The sequence below is a fragment of the Parasteatoda tepidariorum genome, chromosome 5 (assembly GCF_982258835.1).
Source record: "Parasteatoda tepidariorum strain Cologne lab strain chromosome 5, Ptep-v5.0, whole genome shotgun sequence".
Classification (NCBI taxonomy): domain Eukaryota; kingdom Metazoa; phylum Arthropoda; class Arachnida; order Araneae; family Theridiidae; genus Parasteatoda; species Parasteatoda tepidariorum.
The window spans coordinates 5,285,188-5,307,911 of NC_141759.1; the positions used below are offsets into that span (position 1 = coordinate 5,285,188).

The 22,724-nt window shown below is 31.8% G+C and overlaps 2 protein-coding genes across 11 annotated transcripts in view; both read left to right on the forward strand.

Moving 5' to 3' along the window:
- Positions 1-22,724, forward strand: part of LOC107438374 (uncharacterized) — a 140,239-nt gene that overhangs the window by 52,847 nt on the left and 64,668 nt on the right. The gene's annotated exons all lie outside the window — the stretch shown is intronic.
- On the forward strand, positions 8,732-20,983 carry LOC147808511 (sperm transmembrane protein 9-like). Its single transcript, XM_087163197.1, has 6 exons — positions 8,732-9,100; positions 9,472-9,729; positions 11,827-12,102; positions 13,578-13,877; positions 15,164-15,265; positions 20,827-20,983. The coding sequence occupies exons 1-6, from the start codon at positions 8,962-8,964 to the stop codon at positions 20,934-20,936; spliced, it is 1,185 nt and encodes a 394-aa protein (XP_087019323.1). The 5' UTR covers positions 8,732-8,961; the 3' UTR covers positions 20,937-20,983.

Below are 22,724 nucleotides of genomic sequence, written 5' to 3' on the forward strand. Positions count from 1 at the left end.
CTTCTACCTTTTTACATCAGCGTGAGATGATGACTTTTCTTTTTACCTTCGGGTATTCAGCCCCTGTAAACTCCGGTATTTTTCTTCTTGAGTGCAAATCTCCAAGCACAGCCAACATCATTACGAGGGTGTGCTTTTTGACTAGGTACCTTTTGTTTTCACTATGGTTTTCTCGTGCTGACATTTTTAAAAAGTAGGCGTATTAATAAAGTGACACGTCCCGATTTTGGCGAGACAGTCCCGCTTTTTGGTGGACTGTCCCGCGTTTTAGAAAATATCTGCATTTCTTATTTTAAATGTACTGTAAAAATATATTCCTATTATTTATTAAGTATTATGGTAAATATAAAGAAATAAAACATACATAAAATGCGTGCAGAGTGAACTAAATTAGGCAATGAACCAAGTTAGATTTACTCGGCGGTGTGCGATCATTGTCTTTACGTCTCGGCTTAATTCAGATAAGTGCGGACTGCCGTTAGACAGTGCGGTTTGTTGTTTTCAATTTGACGTTCGGTTTGACTCATTATTTGATTGACAAAGGTTGAGCAATAGTCGCCACAAAGTAACGGTCAATTGGGTAAAAGCCTTTGTAATATTTTTTTTTATTTATATCTAGTATTTACCCACAAAATAAAAGATGAGTAAAAAAAGAGGATGCAAATTTAATGAAGAGCTAAGCAAAGAATTTCCATTTATTAAAAGTACCAAAATAAACTATATGGTAAGGTGTGATAAACGCAATGCTGAATTTTCAGTCTCACATGGTGGAAAAAACGATATTACTAAATATCTAGCTACAAAGAGGCACAAAAGATTTTTTAATAATGCCGCTTCCTCATCTAAAATGGAACAGTCTTTTTGCAGTGCTAGCTTTAGCAACACGGAAAAACAGCTAGCATTAGCGGAAGGGCTATTTGCTTTCCGCACCATGAACCCCAATCAAAGTTTCAGATCAATGGATTGTACGTCGCAAGTGATCAAAACATTATACAACAAAAAATATGCATGTGCAAGGACAAAAACCGAAGCAATTATTTGTAATGTTTTTTTCACCATATTCGTTTTCACAATTGCAGAAAGAATTAGAAAAATGCGCATTTATATCCATATATTCTGATGCTTCCAACCGCAAAGATTTAAAATTATTTCCCACAGGTGTTAGATTTTTTGATCCAGAAACAGGAATTAAAATTAGAATATTAGATTTTGTTTCATTGCCTGATGAAACTTCACAAATAATTTTTGATTTAATAAATACTATTTCAAAAAAGAATAATTTAAACAATAAAACTATTGCCCATTGTGCTGATAACACTAACGTAAATTTTGGTGGAAAAGCTAGAAGAGGCATCAGTAACGTTTTTACGAAACTTAACGAACATTTGAGGCAAAAAAATATTGGAGTAGGTTGTGCAGCGCACATTCTATACCTATACTATTCAAACAGCATCTGACTTACTTCCAGTTGATGTTGAAAATATTTTTGCAAACATTTATTCGTATTTATATATATATATATTGTGCGTGTTGAAAGTTTGACTAAATTGTAATTCTCATTTCATCCCATTTGTCCCGCTTTGTCTCAATAAAAATGTGGTCACTTTACATATTAATCTATTTCTACAAGTTTTTCTATTTTATTCGCTACCAATTTATCAAAAATTTGACCGAAGGCGGAGGTATTGGCTTAGACTTTTTTTTCTGGTTACTCAGTACCAACCCTGGTGGGCTCACACTCATGCATTGGATCTGACATGACTCAAAGAGATACAATAATGACATGGCCAGCAGCCATCTAACTACTACGGTTTTAGCAAATTATTTCGCAGATCGATTGATATTTAAAAAAAAAACTTTCAGATTTCTTGCTAGTATTGATAACATTTTAAGAGCCTCATCAGGAAGGAATCAGTTCGTTCGTTCGTTCGTTGTAGTGGAACTGGGCGTCTGAGGCCTTACGGCCCTTTTCCCATTCATCTTGAAGTTAAACTTAGAAACATACAAGACAAAATTAAAGTTTGGGGAGCAAATGGAGCTCTTGAGAAAAGAAAAATGGCACTTTACCATTATTAGGCAATGACAAAATTATAAGTAATAAAAATGTACATGAAAAAGGTAAAATTTAAATACAATGGAAAAATAAACACAAATGAATATTTACAGTTTGGAAATACATACAAAAGGGGGGCGAGTTAAAGGATTGTGAGGATGTGTGTATATGTGCTAGTAAATGTGGCTCTATTAAGTAGAGACCCGGCCGTCAGTGAGTGTTTGTGTTGTTAAATGTTAGTATGATATCAGAAGTGTAGAAGTGTGCAATGGGTCGAATTTTTGCATCCTCTTTGAGATTTATGCAGTTGAAAATATCATTAAAATTTGCGGTATTGCAGGTGGCGGCTTTAATAAAGAAGTTTCTATTTAATTTGTTGAAATGATGGTCAAAGCGGTCAATGTTAAGATCTATATGAATGGCGTTGTTGCGGATAAACCATCTGGCTCCCGTGAGTTTTCTCAAGATGTTGTTTTGAAGTACGATAAGTTTTTTGAGGTCTTTTTCGGAGGCGTTACACCAGGCAGGTGAGGCGTACGTCATGATAGGACGTATCATCGAGGTATACAGGAGTTTTTTCAGTTTTAACCCCTTGGGGACGGGTGATTCAGAAAAGCATTTGTTCAAAATTAGAATCAAGTTGTAATTAAATAAAAAACGGTAACTTAAATGTAGTCGTTTCTAATTTGACAGACTTACTTTGCTTTTATTTTAATTATTGTTAGTTTAATCATATATATAATCAATGTTAATTCAAAGTATAACTAAATAGTTTTATTTAGAACAAAGTAATGGTGCATTAAATAAATCAAACAATTATAACTCCTCCCACAAATAAACTGCTACAGAAATACTTTGATTACCAGTTTTATCTTTTTGCCCTGATTGATACGGTTTTATGCTGGCACGTATTTGTGACAGTCGGCGCGAAAGGGTTAAACTAAGGTGTCGGTTATGAAAAAAGTGTTTGAAGTTTGTTGGTTGCTGCATATACTTTATTTTTAATGTTATTAACATGATCAGACCAGGTCAGTTTTTTATTAATGGTTAAGCCTAAATATATAGCTTTATCAACAATGGTGGAAGGCATCAGAACAAAGTGGTGTTGCATATGAACTTTTAAATCATTCATATGTAGTGGTGTGAAAAATAAATTTTTATATACGAAATATAATACATTACAACATAAACTTAGCTACAAGTAAAGTTTTACAAAAAGTGAAGAAAGTTAGCATGCCTGGAATATGCATATAGTCTGTATATGGACGGCAAATATTAAAAAAAATGATAGAAATGATAATATAGGTGCACATCCATGGACCCATCTCCACTGTCGGCATCTTCTGGTGGGTTGCTTCCTCGTGACACCTGTCTGATGTATACAAATTGTGATAAAATGGGATAAAAGGCTATGTAGTATAATATTTGCAATTCTTCTGAGATAGTATACCATCCGAATTACAGAGATGCAATCTGTTCCAGACACAGGGTTCCCGCGGGCCTTGCAAAATTTAAAAAGTGGAAACAAATTATAATTTAATTTCTGTGTTGCCACCGCTAATTGTTTTCCAAAGAAAGTATATTTACATGAAAATCCCACCATGTGAACAGCTTAACCTCGTCGTGATAAGCGAATCATATATGCATTCTCAGTGTCGTTAATCAGGGTAAAAAAAAAAAAAAAACTGGTAGCGAAACTACTTTTATAGCAGTTTATTTGTGGGCGGGGTAGTGCTTTATTTAATTCACCGCTACTTAGCTTGAATTAAAAATTGCATAGTTACACATTTAACACACGAGGATTGGATGTGTTAGATTTAAAGTGAAAGCAAAAATAATTCTGTCAAATTAACTATGACCAAACTTAAGCTACCGCTTTTTATTTTTTACTATTCTGATTCTGTACGAATGCATTTATGACTCTCCCGTCCTGGAAACTTTAACGACAAAGTGGCATATTAAAATAATAAATAGCTTCCAACATTAAGCTAAATTTACTACAATTACTAAAAGTTTTCACGGACAGCGGGAACCTTGGGATAGGAATACAAACTAATATTTGGAATTTTTCGGTTCGTTTTGACAACTTTTAAAAAGGCTTAACTGCTGAAAAGTGGAGCATCACATAATTATTTATGTGATGCAAAATAGTGATGAGTAAAAATCCTACAAATTGAATTTACTAAAACAAGAATAATAAATCAGAAAACGAAAATATTTATTTGCCGTCCGGAGCGAGTAGGCGTCTCTGCCTAGTCCTAGTGTTTTGATTTTATTGGGCACCTGGGTCGCGAAGCGTTGGTGTCTCTGGATTATTCTACAATGTGTTTCTTCCTACACAACTCTTTTTTAAAGTGATAAGTAAGACTTTATTTAAATTAAGAAGGAAAATTTAGATAAAAATTACCTCATCCTCTTGTGGGTAAGGTGATTTACTTAAGGTGACAACTAATTTATCGCTTTAAATTTGACAAGTCGCTTATGATCTCACAGTTAGTTACTAGTCACAAATATCACACATACGTGCCAGTATAAAACCGTATCAACTGGTAATTAAAATTAATTCTTGAGCAGTTTATTTGTGGGCGGAGTTATAATTGTTTGATTTATTTAATTTACCATTACTTTGTTCAAAATAAAACTATTTAGTTATGCTTTGACTTAACATTGATTATATATATCATTAAAGTAACAATAATTAAAGTAAAAGCAAAGTATTCTGTCAAATTAGCAACGACTACATTTAAGTTACCGTTTTTTATTTAATTACATCCTAATTTCGTGCGAATGCTTTTCTGAATCACCCGTCATCAAGGGGTTAAAAAACAGAAACCAAGTAAAAAAAAAAATAAAAAAATTTGTTTTCTTGGTTAATTTTTAATTCAGATATGTCATACTATTTAAAGTAACGCCTATTTTCTATTTCGTAAACTTGATTCAATTTTGCCAATTGTAAAAGCGAAGAATGAAAGATTTTAGTACTGTAAGTAAATATTTAAGTAACATTTTTAAGAAGCATCTTAAATAAAAGATGTTATCGAGTAAGAAATTTCCTTGCTTAAATCTTTATCCAAAATATAATGCTATGGAGAGTAACGCCTACTTTCTATGTTAAGCTATATTCTAAGCCGAAGTATGAACAGCCATGTTCTAACGGCGAGCTAAGTGAATAACATCAAAGAAGGATATTTTGAAACATGTTAATTCCTCATCAAGCCAAAAATTAAATTACAGTTCTTTATATCTACCACTATATAAATGCGTTAAATTAAAATAGGACATCGACTTTCAGCCTGCCAACAACTTTTTGGAGTTGATCCAATTAATGTCAGATCTATGAGGATGAGCACAAATTACAATTTATTTTCAATAGGTGATGAAGAGCCACCTAAGGACTCAAAGATAGAAAAATTGCTGAAGCAACTAAAGATACCAGAATCCCAAGAAATTATTACCACACTCTCTCCTGCTGGATTTGCAAAACGAAATGTCCTCAATTCAAATTATTTTAATTAAAATTTGTCTTTTTTAAACTTAAATATATTAAAGCATGTTTTTAAATTTGTCAATGTCTTTTTTAAAAGTACTGGTTCATATCTACTGTTATTAGTATGTACTGTTATGTAATTCACTTTAATATTAACACAATTGATCCGCATTAGCTTTTAGTATGCTTGCATCAATTTTATTTTTAAATTGGGTAAATAAAATAAGATAAAGAATTACTTGTCCAGTCTACTGATAAATCGGTAATTTTTTTTTTACTGATATTACTTTTTTTTCTTCTTTCCCTGATTATTAACCCCTTTGAAAAAGTAACCTGATTTTTTCTCACAAAGCTGTTTATATTGATGAAGCTAAAATAATTTCATTTTAGATTATTCATTTTTAAATCTTTTTGGTGGCTTTATATTATATAATTAAAACATGATTTTTGTAGTTCATCTAATCAGAATAGAGATTAACTGCATTTAGCATCACTTGGAGTGATATTGCTCCTGCTCAACTAACATTAGTATCAAATAATTTTCTTCGATACATATCCCTATTAAGGGGCTGTAAGGCAACTATTTCCACAGTTGGTATTACTATTTATTGAAGTCTTAATAATCAACAAATAACTGTATCAGTATTTATTGCGTAACCCTTCAAAATTTGAATTTTGTGAAAAATACATTTATTCGTATCAGTAAACTCAAGCTGAAATTCTAAAAACAAATAAATTTTATGAGACCTTGATAAGGACTTTGGAATATAACATTTTTCTATCTGATCTTTCATTGACTGTTAAAAGTTGCAATAGTTAATTCCAATTCATTAAAATAGCAATACAATGTCTTTGCATGGGAAAAATATTTTCTAAAACTACGAAAATTCATTTGTAGAAATCTTGTTACAATTGTATCAATTACCTTAAAACCAGTTATACATTAAGCATCCTTTGTATATGACAATTTTCTACGGTTATACGGATTTCCCATTAACCTTGTGAAATAAGAAAATAGTCAATTAACAACATTAATCAAACCTGTCATCAATAATAAGGCAATGTTATAATTAAAATGTACCATTATTTCTTAAGTTCCCACTGGCAACAAAATTATGTGGAAAATTGCATTTTTTAACAGTTATACAACACGTGTTGAATAACACTGATACACAACACAGTAAAATAATCAAATATTTATTTAATAAAATATTCAATTATCTTGGATCACTTGCTAACACTTTGTTTTCTTGAAATTCTATTTGGGCATCTTTAAAGTATGCTCCTCTTCCATTTCTTGATTCCGCTCTATTTTTCATAATTTGCATTTCCAGTTTTCCTCAATGTAAGAAGCAGCTTTTTGGGCTACACATTGTTTGCCCGCTTGCATGTTGCTTTCAGGGAGGCCTTCTTTCTTTCCTCCCACTTAGGAAGGGGTTGAAGTGACATTTTTATGGAATGTATTCTGTGATTCTTGATCCTGTAATATTCAAAGTAAATTTGATATAGTGTTAAGCATGGGAAAATTAAATGTAGATATATAGTTTATTATCTAGTGGTCCGTTAAGATACTTGTAAGGACGTGGTTTTATTTCCTTTATCATCTATAGTAGTGCAGAAATTAATAACTGCTTTTTAAATATCGAGAGAATATTTTAAAAAGCCAATTAATTCCATTTTTGTTCCACTTTTTTCTTTCACATTATATTGATTTATTCGCTAATTTAAAACACTATGGCAAATTGCCAAAATTTTAATAGCAATTCCATTCAATATTAGAAAATTAATACTTTTCTTTGAAACGGTACTGAACTAAATAAATCAACTAGGTTTAAGTTTGAGTAAGTAATAAAATTTTTGTTTGAGAAACGCATGCGTTGCATAATAAAATGAGAGTAGCAATGTAATGGTAAAAATGTTAGAAAACTTTAATATAAATAGCAAATTTGACAAAATAAAAAAAAATTATTTAAGGTGGACTGGTACCATTAGACGTTGTCAAATTTCTGCAACGTATTAAAATTCATTCCAAAATAAAGCATTCTCATTTTTTTGGATACCTCTTGTTTCACTTGAAAATTATAAGCCCACTATTTTTAATTCTCTTAGTCAAAATTTAACCTGTCAGCAATTATTATTATAGTTTTCCTTTCTTGTAACAAGCCTTTTTAAAATATTTTTTTACAAAATGGCAGCCTATTCAATCGAAAATGAATGCATAAAAAATTAAATTTAAAAGAAATTTTCTAAATAATTCTTTTGTATGAAATAAACACAAAAGCAGCAGATAAATGAATACATACATTGCAATGCCTTTGAGTTTTAGCTTTAAAATACCATCTATGAATGACTGTTTTACAACGAAGGAGTATTATGATTTTGATTTTTTTTCTAATGAATCTCTCTGCTTAACATAAGTAATATGCAATAGAATAAAACGTGAAAAAGTTAATTGCCAAGAAAATTTTTCTAGTCACCTGGTTGACCTGACATCCAGGATTTGTCAATCCCTGTGGGAGGAGCTTGCCTCCCAATGAGGTGATCTGGGTTTGAATCCAAGCAATGGCAGGTAGATACGCATTCCGCCCGCTACCGGCTTGCACCGGTCGCGTTACTGACATAAAATTTCCTCAGTGGTAAACGGATCATAGGTTAGAGTCTCCCTACAGCGAGAGGTTTTCCTCTCAATGCAACGTAAATGTGGACTAGTTCCATCAAAATGTCCTCAACGCAGCTAAATTTCTTCCAATACTTGATCTAAGAGTTCCTTTGTCTTCTGGATTTGGTTCAGAGTTACAAGGCTATGGAATTGAACATTGACAGTCGTGAATTCAGAATTGAGTCGACTGTTCAATTCTAATTATAAAATAAAATAAAATTCTTCTTCTATTTTTCTGGAAATTTTTGTAAAAGGCTTTCAATACGAAAATTTTAATGTATTGTAGTATTATGAAATGCTATTATTTGGTGAAATCTAATTTTATATCGAAAATATTTCTTACATATTTCATTTATCACTTTCAGTAAGTTTAAATCTTTATTTTAAAACCTTCGCAATTTATGAAATACTTTTCCAATCGAGAGTTAAAATTAAATCGAGTCACATCATAATAAACATCTGTTTATCTTTCTTCTAAATTTTTCGATAAAACTCGTGAGAAAAATTGTGACGAATAATTTCTGTTACCAAAGAGTATGATAAAGGAAATCGTTTTTTATCAGTTGATTTAAATTTGATTCTTATTTTTATTAAAGGGAGAACAAAATATTATCCGATTTCATTTCTTTTTAGCACGGAGTGTTCTTTTCATATTGGAAGAAACAAAAAACTTTTTTTTTTAAAGAAATGATATAATTTCATTCTTCTTTACAGAAATTGAACTGAAATTTATACAAGTTTAAAAGTGTTATCTTTTTGAACATGGGGATGAATACGACACTCTTGCTAATAAATTGTTTCACAATTTATTTCATGTTTGAGCTTGTCGGTGCTGAAAGAAATGTGAGTGACATTTATCACATGAACTTAAAAGTATTAAGTGGAAGCAGAGAAGACACAGGTAAAATTTTGGCTTATATTTTTCTCTAAATTAAAAAAATTATCTCTGTAAACGGAAAAGGTGTCTCAAGGTAATGCGATATCCCTACTCTTCATATTTTCCCCTCTTTGGTTTTGGCAAATCTTACTTTCCCCCCACAGCAGTACGTTTCAGTAACAAGTTGGAATATAATAGAGTTGAGAAAAAGCAAGATTTGCTAAATTATGGTGACGGTGAGGGGAAAAGTGTGAAGTGAAGAAAAATCACTTAATCCTGAGACACTTATTCTGTTTACTAAGAGTTTACGTTTTTAAGCACACAATGCAATAGAAACTCTTTTTTTTTCACAAAAAATATTATTTGCACTGATCGCTGTTTACGTTGTTGCTCAGGTCGTTGCACGTCAAGAGAAGATTGTAACTTCATGGGTGTTTGTCGAGGTAACTTAGGAGAAGAGTATTGCGACTGTTTTCAAGGCATTAGTGGCAAAAACTGTGACATCATCGATGAGTGCGTCGACAATCCGGGCATGTGTGGCAATGACCCAGATGTCTCCTGTGGATTCCACCGGAAGAAGCGGAGGACCATCTGCGAATGTCTGACATTCGGGAAGAGATTCGACATTCCCACTAAAACATGTGTGGATCGAAGTAAGTCTGAATTAAATCATCGAAGAATTTTGAATACGCCAATTTATTATATCATGCGATATTTTAAATTACGAAATTAGACTAGAAAAGAAGACATACTTTTCTGTTTAAACATGAATTTTTTTATTTTTTTTTATTGATCACCAAAGCATCTTCAAACTCGAAAATAGGATTCCATTATTTCAGGAAGTTGTTCCATATTTTGAGAACATTATTTAAGTGTTACTTTTCGCGTTCCTAAGTAGTTTTCTTTTTTTTCTTCTTGATATTTCTTTTAATATTTTTTTTTGACGCTCTGTCGCCAAGAAAAATACCAAAAGTCATAGTTTAAGAGTTTTACATTTGAAGCAATGCGATGAATTTAAACTATATGCATATGCCGTGACGAATTATCTGAGACGAATTATCACGACACTTGCCGTGACGAATTATCTGAGCTTTAGAACGGACAAATAAACTATATCTTTAATAAAGCTTGTTTGCTTAATAGCTTAGGGAAAAATGTTTAAGATGTAATACAAAAGACTAAAGGATTAATTAATAAAATACTAGAATTACAATATTCTGTAAACGGATAAGTAACATCTTATTAAGACAAATGGCCAAAAAGTATAATGGTTAAAAAAATGCGTTAGAGAAATAAGACTAAATTAATAAATAACCAGAAAAAAAATGAATATGTGCTGAAAGGGAATGGATTGGTAAAAATTAGCACCACTTTTTATATTTTTAATGATGTGTAGCATCCCTGATGTAAGTATTGGCTAAATTTTAAATTTAAGCGTAACCTTAATTCATATTTCTTTACTCCTTAAGGTATTGTCGGAATTTAAGACTTCCAAATAAGATTTTTGCACAGGCTAACCACAACGGCTGTCAGACTAGAGCTTTCTGTCCCCAGTCTGAAATATATTTCTTACAAAATTTTTATTTTAAAATATGTTTCTGAAACCTTTTTTTTTAATCCACGCACTATTAATAATGTTTTTTGATAGAGTAACTGATGACTAGTTAATTAGTGAATGATTATGCGTCTCAAATGACCTGAATGAAAACTTTTTCTTTAATCCATCCACTATTGATCATTTTTCAGATGGATAACTGATGATTATGTGTTTCAAATGACCTGAATATAACCTTTTTTTGAATCAATCCCCAATTACTAAGTTTCAGTTGGGGTAACTGATGATTAGTTACTGATTATGCGTCTCAAATGACCTAAATGTTAACTTTTTCTTCAATCCATCCACTATTGATCATTTTTCAGATGGATAACTGATGATTATGTTTTCAAATGACCTGAATATAACCTATTTTTGAATCCATCCCCAATTAATAAGTTTTGGATGGGATAACTGATGATTAGTTCTGATTATGCATCTCAAATGACCTAAATCTAAACTTTTTCTTCGATCCTTCCATTATTGCTCATTTTTCAGATGGATAACTGATGATTATGTGTTTCAAATGACCTGAATGTAATCTTTTTTTCAATCCATCCCTTATTAATAGTTTTTGGATGGGGTAACTGATAATTAGTTACTGATTATGCGTCTCAAATGACCTAAATGTTAACTTTTTCTTCAATCCATCCACTATTGATCATTTTTCAGATGGATAACTGATGATTATGTGTTTCAAATGACCTGAATATAACCTATTTTTGAATCCATTCCCAATTAATAAGTTTTGGATGGGATAACTGATGATTAGTTCTGATTATGCATCTCAAATGACCTAAATCTAAACTTTTTCTTCGATCCTTCCATTATTGCTCATTTTTCAGATGGATAACTGATGATTATGTGTTTCAAATGACCTGAATGTAATCTTTTTTTTAATCCATCCCTTATTAATAGTTTTTGGATGGGGTAACTGATAATTAGTTACTGATTATGCGTCTCAAATGACCTAAATGTTAACTTTTTCTTCAATCCATCCACTATTGATCATTTTTCAGATGGATAACTGATGATTATGTGTTTCAAATGACCTGAATATAACCTATTTTTGAATCCATCCCCAATTAATAAGTTTTGGATGGGATAACTGATGATTAGTTGCTGATTATGCGCTTCGCTTTCATTTCTCTTTCAGAGCCCTGCCAAACTTATAAGGAGTGTTTTAACGGAGCAGACTGTATAAATGCTAATTACGATTACGATGAAAAAGAACCTCATTACTGTGAATGTAAATTCGGGACAAGTGGAGACTACTGCGAAAGAGTGGAAGAATGTATCGACAATCCCAACTATTGCGGTGATGGAGGTGGCGTCATCTGTAGGTATAATACATATCTGGAGCGAGCTTATTGTCAGTGCAAGGACCAGAACCAGAGATTTGATTGGCCGCAAAAAAGATGCGTCGAGCGAAGTAAGTCCTGAACTTCCTTCATTTGAAAATAAATGTATTGAAAATTTGAGGCAAAAGGGAGCACATTAGCAACTGATATCTTTGACCGCTATAAAGAGATATTCTTAAGCTCCATGCTGTTTAAAAAGTAGTGGTTGCCAAAAAGTAGTATAAAAAAGGAAATAGTAGTTGCCAACGTTTATAGTTAAATTTTTTAAATTAATAATATTTTTTGAATAAGTGTTGTCAGATTGGAAACACTGTGCCCAAAAGGGTTAAAAGCAAAAAGGTGTTGAAAATTTTGGTTTTTCTCTCTGGCTTAATTTTCAGAAAATTAACTCGAAAAAGAGTATAGATCCCAGTAGAAAAACAGCCTCTTTTGAATGATCTTAAATAGTATTCCAGAAACGTCTAGGACTCGTAAAATTTTAAAATTAAAAGAAAAGCATAAAAAATAGATGAAGTTATTTGAATCAAGGTTCAATTTAGTCAAGGATAGTAACACATTAATACAATGTGCTCTAATTTAAATTAAGATTAGTTTAGGTTAGTAGTTTGTAACAGGAAAACAGTTAAGGTTAATAAAACAGATCTTGCTTTCAAGTTCAGGTGGCATGATATATTTTTTTTTCTTATACTTATTTTATATCTTTTTATTCCTTTCTTTTAGTTTAGAATGTTTCAGCAATTGGCCCGCAATATTCATGAAAATCGAAGAAAAATAAATGAAAACCACATCACACAATTATTTAAAAGTCTTTCGGTGAATGAAAATCATATTAGGATGTTTTTAAAATGTCCACTATAAGATATAATTAACTTGTCGTACTCGGAAAATGAAATTGTTTCACATTAAAGGACTATTCACACTGCGTTTTGCAAAGGATAACTTGAGGACAACTAATACACCACTATCAGAAGTTCGCAGGCAACCCCGGCACTAGCTGGGTCAAAAATTGTTTTTCATTCATATTCAAAAATTTATCTACAATTGATTTTGTAAATTAAATAAGTTCGAATTACTATTTCTCTTAGATCGAAATAACAGTAAATTTCTAAAATTATTGTTCGGAAGTGAGCCGGGTTTGAGAGATTTTACCTTTAGCGTAGAAAGTAACACCGGTGCCCCATGCTTTATTTCATAACTAAAAATTAAAAAAATTTTAAATATAATATTTTTCAGTATTTTTACCTAATTTAATACAAAACAAAGAATGAAAAGTAGGAAAAATATCTTAATTCTGCGCCAAACTATAAACATCAGTAGCAGGAAAGTGAACTATCCTGGAAATTTAATAATAAAATTGAAAATTTTAAATGGAAAAGAAATCAAACAAAGTTAAATACCCAATTAAAAGACATCATAATCTAAATGAGAATAATTTGCGCCTAAATTAAATATTGCTTTATTTACTAAATGTTTGTATTTAATACATATCTACTTTATAAGTTTTTTCTTTTCTTGCTTACGGCTGCTCACTCGCTTGATATTTCAGATAAGTGTCGGACAAACGAGGATTGTTTACCTTTCGGTGTATGTCACGATAAGTGCACCAGATGGGAACCCTGTCTAGATTACGAACACATTGAGAAGAAGCGTTCCTGCCACTGCATTGAGGGCACCAGTGGAGAACACTGCAAAGTGATCGATGATTGTCACAACAAGGTAGTGGACTGCGGCACGAGCGATCACGTGACCTGCGACTACTACTACAACCACGGTATAACAGCGTATGCTTTCTGCAGATGCAAAGATCGCAATCTGCAATTCGATCATCATGACAAACAATGCAAGGGTAAAGTTCACAAGATTTATTTACATGATTTTATTTCAGAGTTAGAAACATGATCAGGTAAACACAGTTCTGAAAAATACCTAATAAAACAAGACAGTAAATCTAGAACTAGTAAAAAAAAGATCTAGGAAACAAAATGTTTTAATTGTTTACAATTGATTAAAACAATTGTTATTTTATCAAATCGCTGAAGAAACTACTTGATTTTAAGCAATAAACAATTCAATTCATGTCAGCTGAGCAGTTAACAGATTGTATTTTCTTATAAAAATGTTTTTGTTCAGCTTTTCTTTCCTATTTTGTAAGAGACATCAGATCATATTTAATCTGTATGCAGATTTCGAAGAGAATAGAAAGTTTGACTTAGATACTGGTGTTCAAAAATGAGAGAATTTTCAGATTTGGATACATATCTTCAGAACAACTGGATTGATTTTAATGACAGATTAAAAAAATGGGCTCTGGCATCGGTTGATATAATAAAAATAAAATAGCCTTTCAACAGTTAAAATATGCACGCATGAAGCAGGCAGGTTGATACTTTTGACAGACTGATTGCCTTTCAGTGGAAATTGCTCCCACTTTTCTGCTCTGATGTGGATTTTGAACGTGAGATTGCGATCTTGAATATGTTCTATTTATTGTATTTATCATTGAATTTATATCTGTTGAATTTATCATTGAATGTATGTACATATAAAAAGTGCGCAAAATAAAAAACGATTAATTGACGAGATAACTCGTTTTGAAGGAAAATTTGCTGTGCGCCGAAATAACTCGTCCTCTACACAAAGATTTTCAATACTATAGTAGCGTTTCAGACAACCTATTTACCAATATTTAGTGTAGATTATTATTTTCATTTTATTATTTTTTTAAACACAGAGGGAATTTTGTTATTGATTCCAATTGATTATTAGTTTTTGAAGTTTAAGAATCATGTTTTAAAAAAAAATCGCGTTTTGTTTCAATTTAGTGCAGAAGGTAAGACATAAACACGCTTTTGCCTCGATGAAAGTGTTAAACAAATCATAGCAGTAGTTGAAAATCATCTATCTTTTTATGGGGGGGGGGGACCATTTTAGTGTTTAATAGAATTTTCATATCTCCAAATTCTACTTTTAAAATTAGATGACTTAATTGTCAGATTTGAAAATAATATGTCTTATTGGGGATAAAGATTTTCAAATGTCGACATTTGTCTTCTGGGAATCCTACATTATAAATTTTGTTATCTAGCTTATAAATTTCGACAACAAATCAATGCTCTCTTTATTAAATTACAGTGTGCGATTGTGGTGCTGGTGCAACATCCTGTAGTTTCAGAGATGGAGTGAAAACTTGCACATGCCATCGAGGACATTACAACCACGGAGACAGATGCGAAGGTATAAGGCTTTTTATTTCCTCAGGGTTGGGATAGCCTGATTGGTCTTGGGACCATGTCCAAGAGGTCGTGAGTTCGATCCTGGCCGGTGTAAGACTCCCCGTGAAGTAAATGGTGACTGCACGTTAAATCTGTCGGTACTACAAGTCTTACAAGTTCCCATAACACCTCTGGGGATATTGAATTGGAGATTAATCGTGCTCTGGTTCAAGTCAAAATTATAATCTGTAGATGGATGGATGTTGTGCGATTGCGTCCTCCCTGTAAAACGGGCTTTGATGCATATGTGTGGCAGAAGTCGAATTCTTGGCCATAGAAGGCGCTCTTAGTAAACAAGAAGCCCACCCCTATGCCTTAATATAGACTTGCCAGTAATTGACAAGGAGCATAAGACAGCAATAATTCCTCTTCTTCTTACATGCTATGTCATCAGAAATGAAACAATGCGAAATTTATGATAATATCGGGGGACAATTACGCCATTGTTTGTTCTCCAGAAACTTAAATTATTATACAATTCAATAATAGGTTCTCAGCAGGATTTGTTAAAATTCATTTACTAAGTGTCCCCATTTCTCTGAAATGCTAAGATCGGTAAGAAGAAGGCGATAATACATTTTGTGATGAGATACGTTAAGGTCATATGTTTTTTGTCTTAAGTGTTACTTTTATGTATGTACAGTACGCAAAAAAATATCACCCTGAATAACTTTTGTTTTAATGATCAGATTTTCACGTTCTAAGAGTCAATCGTGATGTTTTCTGGGGTGGATTTCAAATATGCTAATCAATTAGAACTAACTAATGATTAAGTGACAAAACTCAGAAATGTATTTTCTCTGAATAAACATATATTTACTTATTTGGATTCTTGACCTTCAAAATAGGGGAAAGGTAGACAAAATTTCAAAATAAATTGGTTCAAAAATTGGGGTGCTAGGAAGTTATATATATTTGGCGTCGTCCCAAAAAGAGGTCAAGAACTATAGTTAGCAGAAAGAGATATTTACTGTAACCATACTCTAACTGCGTAATCGAAAAGAGAGAAATTCTCCGTTGCTAAGCAATCAATCTGAAAGAATTAAAAAGAATAAAATAAAAAATAACCCATTCATCGTTTTTGTGTTAACTTGGGTTGGAAAGGCATTTTTTCTTCCTTTTTTTTCAAATAGTTAAAAGAAAAATTTCTTGAAGTTCCTAGGCAACTGATTTGTTTTAATTTGATTTCTGCCCAAAAAGCAAAGATTTCCCCTGTTTTCATCTCCCTGAAAAATAAAATTTGAGTCGATTTATAAATTATTTACAATTTTTAAAGATCTTAGTATACGAACACATGAATTTTTTATAAGTCATTATAGTATTTTTTAAGTTGTTTTTAACTTTCTTAAATATGAAGATTTTATACTAAAACCAAATTTGCATTATTTTAAGTATGTACTGAGATGTAGGGTAGATCACGAAAAAGATCGAGTAAAAAATAGAAAATGCACTTTCATATAATTCACGATTTTTTTTTATAATTGAAAAAATTAGTGAATGTTATGTGACATTTTAAAAAAGATTGAAATATGTATGTTTAAGAACATTGTAGGATTCATTTTTTTTAAAAAAAAATCGCTTCATTCTATCAAATAAGTGAGTTTTTTCTTCAGATAAAGGTAATTAGATAATTTGCAAATGGCATCCTGATGTTTTGATACAATCAGAAACGGATTTTCGTAAATTAACCATGAAATATTGCTCAACTTGTTGAACAGTTATCACCAAATATTGCTACCATAATTTCTTTGCTTTATTCCTTTTGTTACAAACTTACTTTACCATTCTTACCATCATTACATAAATTATACATATGATACGATAGTCTCCTCTTAAACAGAATTCGTGAGGTCCTTAAGAAACTGTATTAGTGACAGCAAAACTAACATAAATGTATTTTATTACGTTTATATTCACCACTGTATTGAAATAGATTATTGTTAAATAATCTATTTCAACGAGAAATAATGTTAAATAATCTATTTATACAAGAAAATAAAAATAAAAGTGGAAAATAGTGGTGGAAAAACCGCAGTACCCTAAGAGTGAAATAGGAAATAAAAAATTTAAAGAAGAAAAAAAATTAGAAAAACTGGGAACGGTAAATCAATGCAAAATGCATTTCCAAATACCACGGGGCGAAATTAATATCGTTAACAAGAATATCGGCATTCATATGAATAAAACAAGATTCCTGGGGTATCAAAGATGAAGCTGATGTGGCAGGGGTGGTTGGGTATTATCGTGACCCCCGAGAAGTATGACCCCCTTCTCGGAGGTCATGGTATTATCGAGATTAAATTTATCCTCAAAGAATGTGCATCTTGGGTATCTCTAGTAAAGGGACTTATATACCGTTTTCCTTCAGTCTAAATTTTAAAACTCTTTTTTAAATAATGTAGCCAAGGCTGCACTTGCAATTTCACTCTCGGCTACCACGGTTTCTCTAGTTCTCTTTTTTCCACATTTATTTTCCATTTTTCGTTGGCACCCATGCATTTTTTGTTTCAAATCACTTTAAGATTTCTTGTCTACCGAGTCTTAAAAATCGGTGCCTATTTTTGAGGGCACTAAACATTTACTTCAAACGTTGCCATTCTCGGGGCTCGCAAGACGTTAACGACTCGTGACGTGAATTTTTGAATGCATTTTCACATTTCTTTAAGAAAATTACCTTTTTATGGGGATATTTTATTGGGGATTTTTCCTTTAGTGACGCAGTATATCAAATTAAAATACTTAACGTAAGTTTAACGTAAAGTAATGGTAATGGCCCTTAGATAGAAAAAAACACCGAAATATATAATTCATCAAAACTTTCTAAAAATTTAAAAGCAGTATATTTTTATTTATTCATTCATTTATTTACTTTCATTTTATTTTATTTTGTTTGATTTATTTTTTGACTGCTGTTCTGAAAAGCATTTTTTAGGAGGTTAAACAACTGCGTCAAATTTGAAGTTTTAAAAGACAAATGAGACAATGGAATGATTTCCTTCCCTGAAATCAAAGTTAAATAGTTACGAAGTCAACTATGTCGAACAGGTTAACGTCTCCGCCCTATTCGAAATATTCGAAAAATGGATTTTTTATTCATCTATCCAAAATCTATTCTAGATATGTTTTAGTGTATACTTAAGGACATATTTCAATAGGGTTTATATTTTAACCTTTATTTTATTTATTTCATTGCTTAAATTACCCAAGTTATATGATTAAATGAATGAATAATAAGTGTGAAGGTATATGGGGATTTTCATTAGCATCCTTACCTTTCCTACCACTTTAAAATAAAGGAATGAGTTCCGTTTCTATCAGTTTTACCCCGTTTATATCAACTTGCCTTCGTGTATGTCTGTTCGGGTGGAATTTTGTAATAGAGTTTAAACTAACTTCCCGACTAGCTACAGACTTCAAATTTGGCCCATAGTTCAGAATTGGATGACAATGCATGAAAATGAAGAGAAAGAAGGCATACGAAGTAAAATAAAATTAAAATTAACGAAAAATTGATATTTTTGTGATTGTTTTTTGTTGTCGATTTGATTATTTCAAATGAGTGTCGCATGTCAGTTGAAAAGTTTTGTGTACTGTGAGTGAAAAAATTGAGATTTTGGAAGTGAGTACAAAAAATAAAAATAAAAATTAAAATAATATTTTTAAAAATCACATTTTTGTAGTGGAGAATAATAATTAAAAAACAAAAAATTGAAAAATGAAGAACGTAGGGGGCGTGAAATATATAACAGTACATATACACATTTTCTTACTCATACACATGCACAACCACATACACATCCACATTCATTAGCAATTACAGATATACATACACATATTCTAAAGAGCACACATACTGTTACTGTTATGTATTTCATGCGCCCCACGTTTTTCGTTTTTCGAATTTTTGTTTTTTAATTATCATTCTCTCCTACAAAAACGTGGTTTTTAAAATATTATTTTTATTTTTATTTTTTTTAATAAGTTTAATTGTTTAACGAAGACTATGTTTTCCAGATTGCGCCTACTCTCTACATTTTGGGGGTAGGAAATTCAAATCCGTTGAGAAAAAATGTAGGTTTATTCAGAATAAGTAGTCTTTGTGTCGAATTTCGTAACTTAAAATATCTTTTGTACTAAATAATTAGCATATTTGTGGTCACCCCTTTAAACCTAGAACGTGAAGATCCGATTATTAGGATCAAGACCTATTTGGGGTAGACTGCTTAATTTTTATTTTTTTCCACACTATACCTACACACGTCTAAAAGTGTACTTTTTCTATACAGGAAAATGCATGACACTTTTGAACTATTCGTTCTTTGGACTCGTGAATAGTCACATTTCTTTAAACTTAATAAAAATACTTTAATAATACCTTGTTTGCCGTAAGTACAAACTATTTTATTTTATAACAGTCATTGAACAGTCGACCCAATTTTAGGGCATACGACTGCTAATATAACCTTAACCCTGTAACCTTGCAATTTTGAAGCCAATCCAGAACTCCTGGATCAATGGATCAAGTATTGGGAAAAATTTGCCTTCATGGAAAGCTTTTTGATAGAACTAACCCGAATTTGCGTTACATGAAGAGGAAAATCTCTCACGGTTAGCCCGATTACAAGGGGACCCCAACGCACCAACCGTCTACCACTAAGGATATTTTACGTCAGCACTGTGGTTGGTACGAGCCGGGTGTGAAATTCGGATCGACCAGCCATCACTGGGAGTCAAAGCCGGTACAGCTCACTGGATGGCGAACGCTCTATCTCCTGAGCTACTACGGCTCCTTCCAAACTATTAGCTCGGATCTTGAACTTTAGCTTCAATTCAGCATGAAAAAATATGTTGGAAACAATACTTCTCTTGCTTAGAAGAAATTCGCCGTCAAGTCATTCTCCTTTCCTACAAAATCGGTGAAAGTAGTATGCAGAGTAAAATAAAAGAGTTTTCAAATATAATTTTAAATGACATAACAAAGTTTTCTGCAAGAAAAAGGAAATATATTTTTGATGAGTATCAGCAAGCATCGTTTAATTTCAACAGTAGTAACCTGAATCTTCATTCTACCTAAAAGATTCTTTTTACCTATACACAATGGTAAATTAAGATGGGCAGCTCGCAACCCAATGAAAATTTATCCAATCTGAATTAAAATATGTTTCCTAAGTGTCAATAAACTTTGTCTGAAAATAATAATAATATATTTCTACGTATAAATAATCTCATTTTTGATTCCAACTATTATTATAATTCCACTGGAAATATATTTACCCATATGATTTCCTATATAAAAGGAGAATATTCCACATAATAATGATAGGGGAAATTGTCATATTATTAAATGGTTAGAAATGAAATATTCTAACATATATTAGAGGTATAATTTTTTAATTAATTGATAGTCATTTAGATTTTTTAGTTTCTTTTGAATCTATGAATTAATTGTGTCGCTTTTTACGTATTTCTAGAGAAAATATGTGTTTATGAAATAAAGGCTTATATTTATGATTTGTTTTATAGATTGCAACTGCGGAGAAAACTCGAAAGGATGTACTTTCACAAATAGTGAGAAAATATGCGTCTGCAATCCTGGATACAAAAATGTTGGTGGTATTTGCGAGTCGGAATAAATTTCTTGCTCAAATCATTCAATAGAAATAAAATCAATATTCATAAAGTGAGTTTTCTGTTATTTTATTTTATTTTATAACCGGTGTTAAACATCCATCCTGATTCTAAGTGCACGACTATCATTGTTCAACTCCGTAACCTCCGAACCAAACTAAGAAACTTCTGAGTTGAGATAGAAACTCCTGGATTGGGATAAACTAGTTTTCGTAGAGGACTTTTTGATGGAATTAAAACGCATTTGCGTTGCATGGAGAAAAAGACCTCGAAAAACTCACATTGTTAGACCGAGAGATCTAACCCTTGATCCATCGACCTCTGAGGATATTTTATGTTTAGCACTGTGGTCGATGCAGAATTCGTATAAACCTATCATCGCTGGGATTCGAACCAAAGACATTTCATTGGGAGATGAACACTCTATCACCTGAGCCCCCACCGCTCAGTTTCCTGTCGTTGAATTAGAGTTTATAATAAGGCTCCTGTTGGACACACGCTCTGGATAATATTCAGATCACTTTGCCCTCTCTAATTACAAATACCCAGTCACTTAAGAATTGATACTTTGATTCCAAACACACCCTGATTTACTTGATTAATTTACCAGTTCAGTTAATTAGTTCGCACTCTAATCTTTTCAGCCTACCATAAAACCTGACATGAAAAAATATAAAATACTAGGAGGCTCCGCCCCCTGCTCGCTAACTCTCGCCAACCCCCGAGAATTGCTACGCAATCCTATGTGGTTCACGCCTTGAACCATGACTCGCAGCGCTCGCCCGCCAATGAACACAATGTTCTAGCACAAAGACATAGTATATTATCATCAAAGACATAGTATTTTATCATCAAAGACATAGTATTGTACTTATGTAGAAGAATTCTATCAATGTTCTTATTGGCTTTTAAAAAAGTATATTAGCTATTTAGATTGTACATGGTGAAAAAATCAAAACATTACCTAAATGAAAAACATATTAGCAAAATAAATTATCAAATATTGCAGTGACTCACCTAAATTCAACTAAATGTGTATAATAAATTAGTTAATGCTAGAAATTCTGAAAGTTTTAGAAAAAAATTTTATTATTTAAAAATATAAACTTTAAACCCTAACTTTTCCTTGTGAGATAATAACCCTCAAAAAGTCTTTCATTTTCAAGAACACAAAAATTTGTTTTATCGCCAAATGAAATATTTTTTGGTGATCAGCATTATTGAAATCAATTTCTATATTAATTAACATTTGTGATAAAGTACATAACATTTTAAAACAAAATAAGGATGTTTTACATACAATAAATTAAAATGCATGGCTGCTAGCATTACCCTAGAAATACCACGTGGAGGTCGCCATGCTGCATTTCTAATCGGGGAGTTTTGATTTTGGCAGTTCGTCTTGCCTACTGCCGCCAATCGAAGTTTCAATTAAATTTTTTCCAAAAAACATTTTTTTTCTGCAAAGCTCTAAGAAATTTACACTAAGCATTTAGAATTTCTTTGAAAACACAATTATAGATTTGGCATCTTGGAGCAATTACTGAAAGGCTGTCAAATGACTTAACTCTTGACAGGCCAACATAAAGTTGTCCATGACTAAAAACTTGTTTAGTCAATACTAAACTGATTTTCTCAAACGTCTGACCTTGTGACTTACTTATAGTCATGGAGAAGGCCAGCCTAATTAATTCCTAATTGAGTTTAAATTAAATATTATCATGTCTTTAGGGCATGAATCTGAATTGAACAACCTGATAATGCTCACTCTGGTTATTGTTTCCGTTTTTAAA

What these genes read in the sequence shown, in the direction of transcription:
- LOC147808511 (XM_087163197.1), top strand. Translation starts at nt 8,962, where the DNA reads ATGGGGATGAATACGACACTCTTGCTAATAAATTGTTTCACAATTTAT. An exon ending in TCATGACAAACAATGCAAGG is followed by an intron (nt 13,878 to 15,163) that starts GTAAAGTTCACA and finishes ATTAAATTACAG; the next exon opens with TGTGCGATTGTGGTGCTGGT. An exon ending in CCACGGAGACAGATGCGAAG is followed by an intron (nt 15,266 to 20,826) that starts GTATAAGGCTTT and finishes TTTGTTTTATAG; the next exon opens with ATTGCAACTGCGGAGAAAAC.